Below are 14,456 nucleotides of genomic sequence, written 5' to 3'. Positions count from 1 at the left end.
CCCTGTCCCCTCTTTTCTTCTCTCTGGTCCCAGGAAGAGCAAATGAGGCAGAAGGACTCTCGGGCGCGGCTCACCAGCTGCATCCTCAGGAACGTGAGGACGGTCAAGTACCACGGCTGGGAGGGAGCGTTTCTGGACAGAGTCCTGAGCATCCGGGCCCAGGAGCTGGGCGCCTTGAGGACCTCCAGCCTCCTCTTCTCTGTGTCTCTGGTGTCCTTCCAAGTGTCCACGTTTCTGGTGATGTCACTCTGGTCTCCCTGCAGAGCATGGACTGGGGGAGGGAGGGCTGGGGGCGGGGATAAGGGCTCCCCATATAGGATCACAGGGTCACCATCACACTGACTGACCAGCACCTAGTGTGATCATCATATCAACGACACCTGGAACCAAAACACCACCAACCCCTGGAACAGAACCACCCCCTAGTGACATCCAGAACTACAAATGCCACCAGGACCTAGAGCCCTCCGTGGCTGCTGATACCTACAACTTCAGAGTCATCTTCCCAGAGAGTCTAGAGTCACAAGTTCCACCCATGTCTAGAACTACAAAAATGCCACCAAGATGGAAAACTGTGGTGTCCCCCAAAGCCTGGAACCAAGAGTTTCTGATTCTTAGAACAGGGGTCACAAGCACGCAACTCCTTTCATCAGTAGAATTTGGGAGGAGATCTGGGTGGAGGGGAACCCATTCCCACATGGCAGGTGTGGCCACAAGGACCCCTTGAGATACCACAGCTGGCCTGCCTTTCCTGGCCACGTGTAGCAGCTCAATGTCACCTCCTGTGTCTCCCACCCAGGTGGCACTGGTTGTGTTTGCTGTCCATACTCTGGTGGCCGAGGAAAATGCCATGGACGCTGAGAAGGCCTTCGTGACACTCACGGTTCTCAACATTCTCAACAAGGCCCAGGCTTTCCTGCCCTTCTCCATCCACTCCGTTGTCCAGGTGAGGTGGCAGGGAGGTGAGGCCGTCTTGGAGGAGCCTTGTAGGGGTGTAGCAGGCTGTGCCGGGGCAAGGAAACGAAGCAGGGAAAGAGGAGGGCACAGGGAACAGCGGGAAGATGCCAGCAAACATCCTCAAGATAGGCAGCCTCACCTTACCAGCAATTCCACATGCAAGAATTCAGTCCCTTTTTATACAAAGCAATTTCAATTCATTTCTCTTCCTCTACTGTCTGCACTCACACCGTGTGATGAAAATGAGAAAATTGGTCCAGCTGAGCCATCCCTAATTAACTATCCTTTCATCACGGAAGATGGGGTTGGGGCTGGGAGTGGAGAGGGTGCCTCCAGGTGGACAAAGTTTGCAATCATTCCTGATGACAGGCCAACTGGAAAAGCCACCATCCTCTTCCCGGGTCTGGTCTGCAGAATGGAAGCAAGGAGGTGGGAGGTCACCACTACCTCATTGTGCCAACCTCACATGCATCATTTTCCATGACTTAGAAAGCTTTGTGTTGATGCCTTGCAAATGTGTAGGACTCGGTAGTCCGGAAGCTTTCCCACCATCTTGAGGCACCCAACGCCCGAGTTCTTTTTTTGCCCTTATGGCACAGTTGACCTAGCGCTTTCGTTTTCCCAGGCCCGGGTGTCCTTTGACCGTCTGGCTGCCTTCCTCTGCCTGGAAGAGATTGACCCTGAGGCCGTGGACTCAAGGTCCTGCAGATGTGGTGAGAGCTGAGTTCAGCAGGAAGGGGGTGGGAGGGATGAGGGAACCAGCAGGGCTCCCCCTTCCCACAGATGGAATGCCAGGCCCAGCTGAGGGGCTGCTGGCGTGTGCTGGCATGTGCAGACCAGGCCATCAGCCGTGTGACTAGGAAACAGATGCCATGTAAGGGCTCTCCCCTTGTACCTAAGAAAGCATCAAGCTGCTTACCTAGAAGTCACCCACATGGTGATTAGAAGTATATCCTGTGACATTGGTGCCTGAATCCAAACTCTGGCTCCAGCACTGACCCCAACATGGGTGACCTTGGCCAGTTATTAATCTCTCTGAGCCTCAGTGTTCCCATCTGCAAAATGGACATGATGGTCATCACAGCACCTCTGCATAGGATTGTTGTGAGAGTTAAATGAGTCCTTTGAAGCATCGCAGTTAGAGGAGGGCCTTGCACAAAGTCAGCATTCAGTGCATTTTAGTTAGAATTATTATTAGGAGAAAACCCCACAGAAGTCAGCAAAGAGGCCTCTAAATAACCCAAAATTGCTGTTTCCGAGGCTCCTCACAGCTCTGGGCACGTTTTCAGCTGGGCAAAGCTTTGTTCAGCCAAATCAGTGTGATGTGGGCATTCAGAGGTGGGCTCTGCATTCAAATCCCAGGTCTGCCTCACCCAGCTGTGTGGCCCTGGGCAGTAACTCCCCCACTGCCGGCTCCGTTCCCCACTGTGTCACCCCACCTCCACCAGGATCACCCTGAGGGCCACCAAAAGATAGCAGGTCCCCGGTCTCAGGAGCTGCCCAATAAATAGCTTAGGGTCCGTGATGTCATGCCTTTATCCCCACAGGAGGGCCCCACGGACCCTGGACCAGAGACCCCTAAGGGTTATTTGAGTCATGACTTTGACACACCTGGTCACCTGCCTGCGGCCAGAGCCTCATACCGCCCCCCCAGTCTCAGTCCCTGCTGTTCCCCCAAAGGTGTGTGACAGTGAGATGAACACAGACACCGACAGCTAATGTTGACCAAGTGTTTACCACGAGCCAGCACATTCAAAGTGCTTTACTTAGTGGTGACCCCCTCGCTCCTCACCCAGCAATATGGGGTGGATACCTCTATGACCCACCCATTTTACAGATGGGGAAATGGAGAAGCATCCCCACACCCCAGACCATTAAGAAAAGACAAGACCCCAGAGTAGGGTAGCCAGACTCACAAAGAAAAACATAGGACTCCCAGTTAAATTTGAATATCGCATACTCAGAAAATAGGTTTTCTTAGTCTTAGTAGCTCCCATGCAATGTGTGGCGGCATAATTATCCTAAAAAAGTCCTCATTGTTTATCCCAAATTCAGATGTAACTGGACGTCCTGCATTTTGTCTGCAACCCTCCCCTAGAGACCATCCAGTCCAGGGGGTGTCAACGGGTGTCAACCGCTCATTAGATGTAAGATTCTCAGGCCCCACCCCCATGGAGATTCTCATTTATTGGTTTGGGCTGAGCCATGGAGAGCTTTGTGTTTTAAAAAATCTTTCCAGGTGATTCTAAATGTGTATTCAGTGTCCAAAACCACTAAATCTGGCTCCTCCCTCATTATATAGATAAAACATCCGAGACCCAGGGACATAGGGAGACCATATGTCCCTGGTTACATCTGTGGTCCCAGTGAAATTAATAACGCTCCCTTCACTCTCCAGAGTCCCAGATCAGGTGATAAATTGTATCAGAAGCCCACTAACCTTTTCTGTGAAGGACCAAATTGTACATATTTTAGGCTTTCCAAGGCCCTTTGTTCTCTGTTGTAACTGCTCACCTTTGCCTTTGTAGTGTGAAAGTAGCCATAGCGCTACATAAATGAATGGGTATGGCTGTGTTCCAATAAAACTTTATAAAAATAGGCAGCAGACAGGATCTGGCCCCGGGCCATGGTTTGCTGATCCCTGAGTTGTATAACCATCCGGCAGGGAGAGAATATGACCACCACAGGGTCACACACAAGCCAGTAAGTGGAGGGACAGTTTGTTTAGTGGAATAGATTTCCTGGTGCTTGGGGGTCTCTTAGAGGAGGGGCCAGCCGGGAGCATCTCTTATAACTGGTCTTTAATGCCCTGCAGCCACTGGAGAGGATTACATCAGAATACAGGAAGGCACCTTCGCTTGGTCCCAGGAAAGCCCTCCCTGCCTGCACAGGTACAGGTGGTTTCCCTGGTAACAACCTTCCTGTTGCCGTTGATGAAGTGGGGGAGGATGGGAAAGCTGGGAAAGGGAGAGCTCCTGCCCACGGAGGGGGGAACAGGGCATCTGAGCCTCGCCCAACAGGGAGGAGATGGCTCTCTGGTCCCCAGGCTGGTCACGATGATGCCAAGGGAGGCCTGGCCAAGAGCAGCCCCAAGGCCCGGCCCAGTCAGCTGTGGGTGCTTCTGTGCCTTCTGTGTCAGACTGGTCATTGTCACCTCCAGCCCCCAACTATTTGGCTGGGTCTCTGTGGCAGAAAACCCCAGCCAACCCCAAAACTCCCTGTGAAGGGAAAGAAAACACCCGGGGCCATATTTGTGTTTCTTGTCATTTGCTCATTTCATTGTATTTATTGAGCACTTGCTATGTGCCAGGCCTTGTTCTAGGAACTGGGAATAGAGTGAAGAAAACAGATAAGAACCCTGTGCTCTTGGGGCTGATGTTCTGATCGGGGGTGGGGGGGTGCACAAATGAGAAATCAGGGTCGGGAGACAGAGCACGATGTCAAAGGAGGGGTGTGTGCGGTGAGGGAAGGCTTGGCATTTAAACAGAGGTCAAATGTGGGGAAGGAATGAGCCTTGCACGTGTCTGGGAGAGGAGCTTTCTAAGCAGTGGGAACAGCAAGTGCAAAGGTCCTGAGGCAGGAGTATGCCTCGACCCAGGATTCTCCAGCTCAGCACTGCTGATGTTCAGGGCTGGATAGTTCTTTGTCATGGGGGCTGTCCTGTGCACTGTAGCGTGATTAGCAGAACCCCCAGTATCTACCCACTAGATTCCAGCAGCAGCCACACCAGGTATAACAACTGAAAGTGTCTCTAGACATTGCTATGTGACACCTGCAGGGCACAATCCCCCCAGGTGTGTTTGGGAAGCAGGAAGTCAGCATGGCTGCAGCAATGGGATGCTGGGTGTCCTTCATGATTGTTAGGACCTCAGCTTTTACCCTGAGTGAAACAGGAACCGCCGGGGGCTTCAGCGGGGGAGTGTCATGAGCCGGCTTGGGTTTGAACAGGTCCCTTGGGCCCCTGCATGGAGGACAGACTGCATGACACAGAAAGGGGCAGGGAGGGAGGGCAGAAGCAGGAAGAGTGGTGAGGAGCTTGTGGCAATGACCTGGGCAAGAGGAGATGCTGGTTAAACCTCCTGCCCAATAAACCCTGTGTGAGTGCGGGTACATGTGTACACACGGGTGTACATGCGTGCGTGCAGATGTGTGTATGCACGGGCGTGTGTGAGAGCATGTTTGTGTGTGTGCATGCACTTGTGTGTGCATGGATTGTGTATATGTTGTGTGCATGTCTGTGTACACACACGTGTGCATATGTGCACCTGTGTGAGGGTATCTGTGTGTGTGCAGTCTGTGTATGTAGTATATGTGTGCACAGACACATGTGCCCTATGTGTGCGTGCCTGTGTCATCTGTGTGCATGCATGCGTGCGTGTGTGGTGTAGTGACTGCACATACACACGTGCGTGCACGTATGTGGGCACATGTATGATCACATGCAGAATGGCTGCTCGCATAGCCAGACAGGGATCGGGAGAGGGAAGGATGGCCCCCAGACATCCTCTTAGCGGCCCCCCGACCCCAGGTGTGACATCAGCAGCCAAGGCTGGCTCTGTCTGGGGTTCACTGATTCTGCGCAGACTCGGGCTGAATCCTACCCAGGGACACGTCACCCCTTCTGTGTTGCCAGGATCAACCTTACGGTGCCCCAGGGCTGCCTGCTGGCTGTCGTCGGTCCAGTGGGGGCAGGAAAGTCCTCCCTGCTCTCCGCCCTCCTTGGGGAGCTGTCAAAGGTGGAGGGGTCCGTGAGCATCAAGGTGAGGCTGCACCCCTGCCTGTCTGCTGGAATGTCCCCGTCTCTGCTCCTCCGTTCCCCGTCTCACAGCTAAGCTCCCTGCCGCCTTCCACCACCACCAAGAGCCTAGCTCCCACCGTTCCTCCTCTGTCCCCATCAGCCTCCTTGTGTTTTAGGGTCCGGTGGCTTACGTGCCGCAGGAGGCCTGGGTCCAGAACATGTCCGTGGTAGACAACGTGTGCTTCGGGCAGGAGCTGGACCTGCCATGGCTGGAGAGGGTCCTAGAGGCCTGTGCCCTGTGGCCAGACGTGGGCAGCTTCCCTGCAGGAGTCCACACCCAAACTGGGGAGCAGGTGAGGGTCTCAGGGCCTTCTTGGGCCAGGGAGGCATGGCGGCTGAGGGTCATTTGCCACCCTGACCTGTGGGTGGTGTGGTGGGAGGGTAACTGGGGTGGGGGCAGGGAGGTAGGGGAGAAAAGGGGCCCAGCTCAGAGCCAAGCACATAGCAGGTACTCAATAAATAGTTATTAATGAGTGAATGGTTGAAAATAGAGACCGAGGAGAGGCTGGGAGACATGGCAGGGCTTGGTGGTGAGGGGCTCTCCAACAACTGGGAATGAGGTGATCTAGGCTCCTGCCTTGCCTCTCTGGGTGACACTGGTCAAACTGCTTCTCCTCTCTGGACCTCACCAAAGGGTCTGGGCAGAGATGTCCAATAAACAGGATGTATGCATCCGGAGCTGTGGGTTGGGCAGGGATTGGCAACTTATGACCCACAGGTCGAATCTGGCCCACCATCTGGGTTTGTAAATAAAGTTTTATTGGGACCCAGCCATGCACATTCATTTACCTGTGGTCCATGGCTGCTCTTGCACGATAAGGGCAGAGATGAGCAGTTGTGACAGAGACCAGGGCAGTGGGGGTGGGGTGGTGTGCCCACAAAGCTTTAAGTAGTTACTTTCTGATCCTTTACAGAAAACACTTGCTGACCCCCAGATTAGGGAATTGAGAGTGGAATAGTGGAAGTTTAAGTCAAGTAAATGGGTGAGGTTTCCTCTAGGGAAGAAGAGAGGGCCCTGGAAAGGGTCTGGAGGAGCCAGAGAGATCAGCTGAGAAGGAACATCTAGGGAGGAGGATGAGGCATCGTGCAGCCAAGGGAAAGGGGTATCAGAAGGAGGGGGTGCCTGCTGCCGGCTACGTCTGTCCAGCGTGTCACATCCTAAACCAAATGTGATTTCCCGTTACCTCCTCCCCCGAAGCTCGCCCCATCCTGGGTGGTGGAAGTTCCATCCTTTCAGAGCTCAGATCCAAAACCTTGGTGTCCTCCTCAATTCCTCTCTTTTTCTTACACCCACATCTAATTCATCAGCATATCCTGTTGGATCCACCTTTGAGGCAGATCCAGAATGTTCCAGTCCCCACATCAGCTCTCCCCACATTGCTGCAGGAGCCCCTGGCTGCCCTCCTTGTTTCTGTCCTCACCCCTAACAGGCTAATCCCAGTGCAGCAGCCAAAGGGATTCTTTTCAGATCTGTCAGTTCATGTCCTTTGTCTGCTCAGAACCCTCCAGGTCTCCCCATCCCCTCAGAGTCATAACCACAGTGCTGACCATCACTGACAAGGCGCACCCCCACGATCTGACCCCACTTATCTCTGACTTCATCTCCCATCATGCTCCCTCTTTCCTGCTTCTCTCCAGCCACATGGATCTCCACGATGTTCCTGGAACACCCAAAGTATGCTCCTACCTCAGGGCCTTTGCACCTGCTGTTCTCTCTGCTTGTAAAGCTGTTTCTCAGGAGTTCACATGGTTCATCCCGTCAAGTCTCTTAGTGGAGAGTAGCTTTCCCTGACCACCTTACCCAGCACAGCAACCCTGCTCACGCCAGTACACCCTACACCCTTCCCCTGCTCTATTATTCTTCATGGTGTATAACACCATCTGATAGGTGATAACATTTTATGTGTTTGTTTATTGATTATCTCTATCCCACCCCACCCTCATTAGAGTGAAGGATCCATGAAAGCAGGGATGAGGTTTTGTTCATTGTTGTGCCCCCAGAGCCTAGAACACTGCTGGGTACATAATAGCCATGCAGTAAATATGAGTGGAATGAATGAATAAGTGAAAGAACAAAAGGAAGGAAGAGAGGAAGAGAGGAAGGGAGGAAGAGAGGAAGAGAGGAAGAGAGGAAGGAAGAAAAAAGAAAAGAAAAGAAAAGAAGGAAGGAAGGAAATAAGAACATAAGGACTGAAAAGCTACCACTGGATTAGGCAACAGGGGAGTGACCAATGTCCTTGAGGAAGGCTGCATCAGTGGAGAAATGGGAACAGAAGCCAGACTCAAGTGGAGGGAGCAGTGGGTGCAGGAAGCTTGTCTGGAAAGGGGAGAAGCCAGGCAGGGTGGAAGCTGGGGGGGATGTTGGTTTGAGAGCAAGTGTTTCAAGCTGGAGGTGGCCCTAGAGGACAGGCACCATGAGCCATAGCTCACTTTGATGAGCAGACCTGGCCCCTGTCACACCAGCTTCACCCAGCAGGCGTAGACTCAGGTCCCTGTCTCTCTCTTATGGCCACAGGGCATGAATCTCTCTGGGGGCCAGAAGCAGCGGCTGAGCCTGGCCCGGGCTGTGTACAGGAAGGCTGCTGTGTACCTGCTGGATGACCCCCTGGCAGCCCTGGATGCCCATGTCGGCCAGCATGTCTTCAAACAGGTCATTGGGCCTGATGGGCTGCTCCAGGGAACGGTAAGTTTGGGAAAATGTCTCAGAGGGCATAGAGCAAAGGCAGAGAAAGTCCTAACCCAAGTCTGCTTACCACCATTCTCCATGAATCCAGTGTTCCTCTTTGTAATGGTCAGCTTTTGCTGTGACAGTGCTGCATAACAAACAACCCCCAAATGTCAGTGGCTCACAGCAGCAGTCATTTCTTTTGTTGGCTGTGCTGGGTCTTCATTGCTGCGCGGGCTTTCTCTAGTTGCAGTGAGCGGGGGCTACTCTTTGTTGCAGTGCACAGGCTTCTCATTGTGGTGGCTTCTCTTGTTGCGGTGCACAGGCTTCAGTAGTTATGGCACATAAGTCCTAGAGCACAGGCTCAGTAGTTGTGGCACATGGGCTTTGTTGCTCCGTGGCATGTGGGATCTTCGCAGACCAGGGATCAAACCCGTGTCTCCTGCATTGGCAGGCATATTCTTAACCACTGCACCACCAGGGAAGTCCGAGCAGTCATTTCTTGCTTCTGGGTCTGTGGTTAAACTACCACAGCTCTGCCTCAGGTCACTGGCCACGTTCAGTTGAACTCCGTGTCTTCTGGTTTTGAGACAGGTTGAAGGAGTCCCTTTATTTCACTGTTGGGACATGCTATTTTTGAGAAAAAGGGCAGGAGCACAAGAAGGAGAGCTTTCCCCACTCTGAGCCCCAGGACACTCCCAGCCCATTCCCCCAGCTCTGGAACAGTGGTCAAGCACACGAGTGTAAATTCCATCCCTTCCTGCCCAGACACGGATTCTCGTCACCCACGCGCTCCACGTCCTGCCCCAGGCTGATTGGATCGTGGTGCTGGAAGATGGGGCCATTACAGAGATGGGTTCCTTCCAGGAGCTTCTGCACAGGAAGGGGACCCTGGCGGGCCTTCTGGATGGAGCCAGACAGCCAGGAGATGGAGGAGAAGGAGGTACTGGCAGGGCTACTCTGTGCCTGGCTTCTGTCACCCTCGGGGAGAAGGTTCCACAGATCCCACTGGCCAGTGGGGCACTCTGGCCACACCCTCCCTGCAGGCCCAGGCCTGGGGGCAGACGCCTCTCCCACAAGGCCACCCAGCCCCCAGTAAGAGCCCGTGGCACCTTCTGTGAGCCAGGGGCTGTGCTAAGTGCTTCTATAAACATGCATTGTCTCATGTGGTCTCCACAACACCCCTGGGGGACCCCTGCAATTATGGCTGCCACTTCTCAGACGAGCAACTCAGGCCAAAGGGAGTTAAATAATTTGCCCAAGGTCACATTAGAATTTGGGTGTGTTCAACTCCAGGGTCTGTGCTTGAAACTGCTACAGAGACTGAGCAAAGAGGTCATTTGGTGCCTTGAGGCCAGAGGCCCCCAACATGCCAGCTAGGGCTTCTACTAATCCAGAGAACACAGTGCCCACTGGAAAAATGACAGTGTTCTGGAAGTGAAGTCAGTGATCCAAGCGCAGCCACAGTGAGTGACAAAGAACAGCCAGGGGCCCCTCCATTCACTCATTTAATCACCACTTAGCCCCTATGAGGTCAGTACTGTACTTAGCTCCATTTTACAGATGAGGACTGAGGCCCAGAAGTTAAGGAACTCGTCCAAGTTTACCTGGCTCATAAGTGGCACTGTTGGGCTTTGAACCTCCAACTGCACGCTGTGTGCTGCCCCTGCATGACAGAGGGGGTTTCACAGCCAGGTCCCACGTCCCAGGCTCTGCCTCCTCTGTTGAGCCCTGGCTTACCCCGGTAAAAACCCTAAGTGTTGGTTCACGGTGTCAACCCCCTGGAGCTTGAAGATGGAACCCTTCCGGCTTGGGGGATGGTGGGCAGGAGGGTCCTTCCCTGGGGGAGATGACACCTGAGGTTGGGTGAGAGCTACCTGGAAAAGAACACTGCAGACACAACGAATTGCTTATGCAAGGGTATTGGGGAGACCTGAGCTTTTGGACTATGTGCAGTGTTTCCTGCTGTTTCCCAACCCCAAGTTCATAGCAGATGCTTGATTATATTTGCCAAGTGAATAAGTGGATGAATGAATAATGTTCCTGGAAGAACCCGGGGAGGATGGAGAGAGGGGGGAGGAGGCAGATCAGAGAAAATGGATGCTCAGCGAGTGGAGGCTGCACAGCCCATGGGTGTCAAAGCTGGCATCCGGACCCCGAGGTACCAACCCCCATAGAGTGACACGGCTCCCTTGACCTTGCAGAAACAGAACCCCCGGCCAGTGCCAAGGACCGCAGAGGCTCTGCTGGAGGTGGGAGGCCTGAGGGTGGACCAGAGAGGTGAGTTTGCTCTGGTGCAGAGCTTGGGGAGGGCACAAAAGCTGAGGCTGAAGCAAGGCGGCTGTGTCACCACCTGCATCTCAACCATTCTGGATTGAACATCTGCTTAAGACCCACCATGGGGCTCAGCCGTGGGATAATTCACCAGAGACTATTTGACAATCAATTAGCCACAATGATTAAGTCCCCACATGTTCTGTTCACAGGATGACCAGTTTGCCCTCAGATGTGATGAATCCCTTAAAGTTTATCAGAGTTGTCATGGCTGGAGTGGGGCAGGGCCAGCTCCAAAGAAGGATCCACGCCATAGTTGTTAATGTCCGTGCCAGGCCCTGTCATTCATGCTCTGAAGGACATCAGCATTGCTTGGTGCTGGTGGGGGCCACCAGGAGGAGGCCTGCTGCCCCCTATAGCCAGGCCATAGCTGGACTCCTGTGCTCTCCCTTTTTGTGGAAAGTGACCTTGTGAAACAGAACAACAGACCACTGGGAACCAGAGAGTGTGAGCTTAAGTGCCAGCTGTTAGGGAACTGCAGGGGGAACCGGAGGGCCTCGGTCCCTGAGGTTGGGCCCCAGTTCCTCCCATCCCAGCTAGCCAGCCAGAGTACTCCTGGGCCACACACTGGACCGGCCCACCGTCTTCACAGTGCACAGTATCCTAAGTAAGACCAGATAGGTAGATAATAGGTAGAGAGGTAAGTAGGTAGGTAGACAAATAGGGTGACAGACAAACAGATAGATGATGAATGGATGAATAGACAGATAGATGATAGGTAGAGTTCATAGACAGATGGATGTAGGTAGATAAATATTGTATTGGAAAAACCTGCTAGTCTTCCCTCTTTCTCTCCATTACTCTCACACAACTACAACGTTCACTCTGACACCAGATGGGTGCCCCCTGCCCCCCCGCAAACCTTCACACCAAGCAATTCTCCACAACTCAGTTCTGACGCTGTCTATCTGGAGATGTCAGATCCCACAGGTTAAGGGCTCAGTCCCTCAAGTCTGCTCCCCCCACTTCAGATGCCAATTGCAAGTAGTAGGTCTCCAGGCTTCCCACAACTTCTGTCCTACTTGGGGACAAAATGGGGGTTTGCATCACCCCCTCCTCGAGTTCAAGTGATTTGCTAGAACAGCTCACAGAACTCAGGGAAACACGTACATTCGGCAGTTTATTAAAGGATGTGACAAAGGAGACAGAAGAGCCAGCTGAGGAGATTCACAGGACGAGGTCTGGGAGGGTCCCACATGCAGGAGCTTCTGTCCCCGTGGAGCTTGGTGTATCAACCTCTGGGTATGTGGATGTGTCCGCTAACCTGCAAGCACCCAGAATCCCATACTGTTGGGGTTTTATGGAGGCTTCCTCGTGTGGGCATGATCCGTTATTAACTCCATTTCCAGCCCCTCTTCCCTCTCTGGAGAATGCGGGTGGGGCTGAAAATTCCAAGCTTCTAGTCATGGCTTAGTCGTTCTGATGACCAGCCCCCAACCAGGAGCCATCCAGGAGCCCACCCAGAGTCACCTCAGTAGAACAAAAGATGCTTCTAGGGCTCTTATCACTTAGGAATTTACAAGGGTTTTAGGAACTCTGTGCCAGGGATGGGGTCAAAGACCAAGTATATATTTCTTAACATAAATCACAATATCACAAAGATGGATAGGTGAATAAATAGATTGATTGACAGATAGACAGACAGATAGGCAGCCAGAGAGACATAGATTATCCCCATTTTACACCTGAGGAAACTGAGGCACAGAGAGATTGTCAGCTGCCCAGGGTTTCACAGTTAGCAGATGGTAATTCACATTTAAGGCTGTCAGCCTACTCAGCCACAGATAAAAGGAACATTCAAGAAATCTTCAGCATCTGAATTGTGCAAAGCTGACTTCCTGCAAACCTGGACTGACAAATCTGAGAATAAAGAGCAGGTGCAAAATGATTGCAGCAAAGCTTAGAACAAAATGAAAACCAAGTTCCAAAGTTGGCAAATAAGTTCATTCAGTGAGATGGCATCGGAAGAACGGGCTTGCCTGACTCTGGGGTGATAGGTGGCATCTAGCTGGGCACCACAGAGGGAGGACTGGGGCATGGCACCTAGTTGGTGCTCAGTACGTTAGTTGAATGAAAGAGTGGCTCAGTGGCTTCCAGTGGCCATGAGGGTTGGGCATATACACCCCACGAAGAGAGACACTGATTTGTCCTCATTTCCTCTAAATGACAGGTCCATGAAGTTAGTCCCTGAGAAGGACAGCGCCACTTCAGAGGCCCAGACAGGGGTTCCCCTAGATGATCCTGAGGGGGCAGGACAGCCAAAAGGAGAGGACAGCATGCAATATGGCAGGGTAACCACCCGCTGCTCCCTCCCCCCCTCCACATCCACTGCCACTGCTGCCCCCCGGGACTCAGGACCTCCCAAGAGATACAGCACTTGGGGGGGCGGGGCTGGGGGGACGACTCACCTTTATTGAACACCTACTATGTGCCACGTAAGATTCTAGATACTTCATACTTCTTAATGCCCACAACCACCCTAAAATCAGATGGTGATAGCTCCATTTTAGAGATGAAGAAACTGGGTTCTTAAAGAGTTTAGACATTTGTTTGTGTTCTCACAGCTAGCAAGTGACCAACTTGGGACTCAAACCTAGGACAGTCTGAATCTGAAACTTGTACTACTTCTCTCCTATGCTGCTTTGTCCACCCATCCCCCACCCATTCACCCACCTACCTACTCATTCATCCATCCATCCATTTACCTTTGCACCTATTCACCCATCCATCCCACTCACCCATCCATCCACCTACCCATCTACTCACTCTTCTATCCATCTCACACAACCATCCACCCATCTGCCACCCTGCCATCCATCCATCCATCCGCTCATTTATCCCCCCACCCTCCTACAGACCCACTCATTTATTCATCCACCCACCCACCTACCCATTTACTCACCCATTCGCCCACTCAACCATCCACCTACTCATCCATCCAGAAGACATTTACAGAACCCCCACTGTGTGCCAGACCAAGTTTCTGCCTTGGTGGAGCTTGCAGGCTAGTGGTGGGGGGCAGGGGAGAGAGTGAGAAAACAATTATGCTAATAAGCAAGGTGATATCAGGTAGTGATAAATGCTATAAACAAAATAAAGAAAGTGATGAGACAGGGACCGACCAAGGATCAGGGACCTGCTTGGATAGGATGCTCTGAGGAGTGACATTTGACAGCCCTGAAGGATGCGAAAGAAGTAGCCATGGAAAGAGCAGGGGGAGGAGCATTCCAGGCAGAGGGAACAGCAGGGGCAGAGACTCTGAGGTGAGAAGGAGCTTAGGGTGCCAGAGAAAAGAAAGGGATCCCATGAAACCAGCGGATAGTGCGTAGACGGTAAGGTGAAAGAGTGTACAAGAGGTTTAGAATTTCTCCTCAGAGCAAGAGAAAGTCCAGGGCAGGTTAGCAACAGCAAGATGTTTTCAACAGCAAGTGGATGTTTTCAAAAGTTCACTCTGGCTGCAGCTGCATGGAGAATTTCAGATTTGTAGGAACCAGACTTTAAACAAGTGGCTTAACCTCTCTGTGCCTCAGTTTCCCTATCTGTCAGGTGGGAATTATGATGAGGATGGAGACACATGCTTGTCCCATAGTAGGTGTTCAATAAATCACTCCAAACTCAGAAAGTGCCACAGCCTGTCCCCTTTAAGGCTCCCACTGCCATCTGGGAGCCATAGAGGAAGGGGGTCCTGAGGCTGGGCGGGCC

The 14,456-nt window shown here is 52.5% G+C and overlaps 1 protein-coding gene across 1 annotated transcript in view; it reads left to right on the top strand.

The window, feature by feature from the left end:
* The window catches only part of ABCC6 (ATP binding cassette subfamily C member 6), a 66,280-nt gene that overhangs the window by 22,382 nt on the left and 29,442 nt on the right, over positions 1-14,456 (top strand). Inside the window, exons 12-21 of the mRNA XM_032604781.1 lie at positions 34-237; positions 800-946; positions 1,583-1,670; positions 3,773-3,848; positions 5,591-5,717; positions 5,872-6,048; positions 8,271-8,438; positions 9,189-9,363; positions 10,625-10,700; positions 12,925-13,045. Coding sequence (XP_032460672.1) covers positions 34-237; positions 800-946; positions 1,583-1,670; positions 3,773-3,848; positions 5,591-5,717; positions 5,872-6,048; positions 8,271-8,438; positions 9,189-9,363; positions 10,625-10,700; positions 12,925-13,045 — 1,359 coding nt within the window. The remainder of the gene's footprint in view (positions 1-33; positions 238-799; positions 947-1,582; positions 1,671-3,772; positions 3,849-5,590; positions 5,718-5,871; positions 6,049-8,270; positions 8,439-9,188; positions 9,364-10,624; positions 10,701-12,924; positions 13,046-14,456) is intronic.

Source organism: Phocoena sinus, chromosome 15 (genome assembly GCF_008692025.1).
Source record: "Phocoena sinus isolate mPhoSin1 chromosome 15, mPhoSin1.pri, whole genome shotgun sequence".
Taxonomy (NCBI): Eukaryota; Metazoa; Chordata; class Mammalia; order Artiodactyla; family Phocoenidae; genus Phocoena; species Phocoena sinus.
This window is presented reverse-complemented; position numbering and strand designations above follow the sequence as displayed.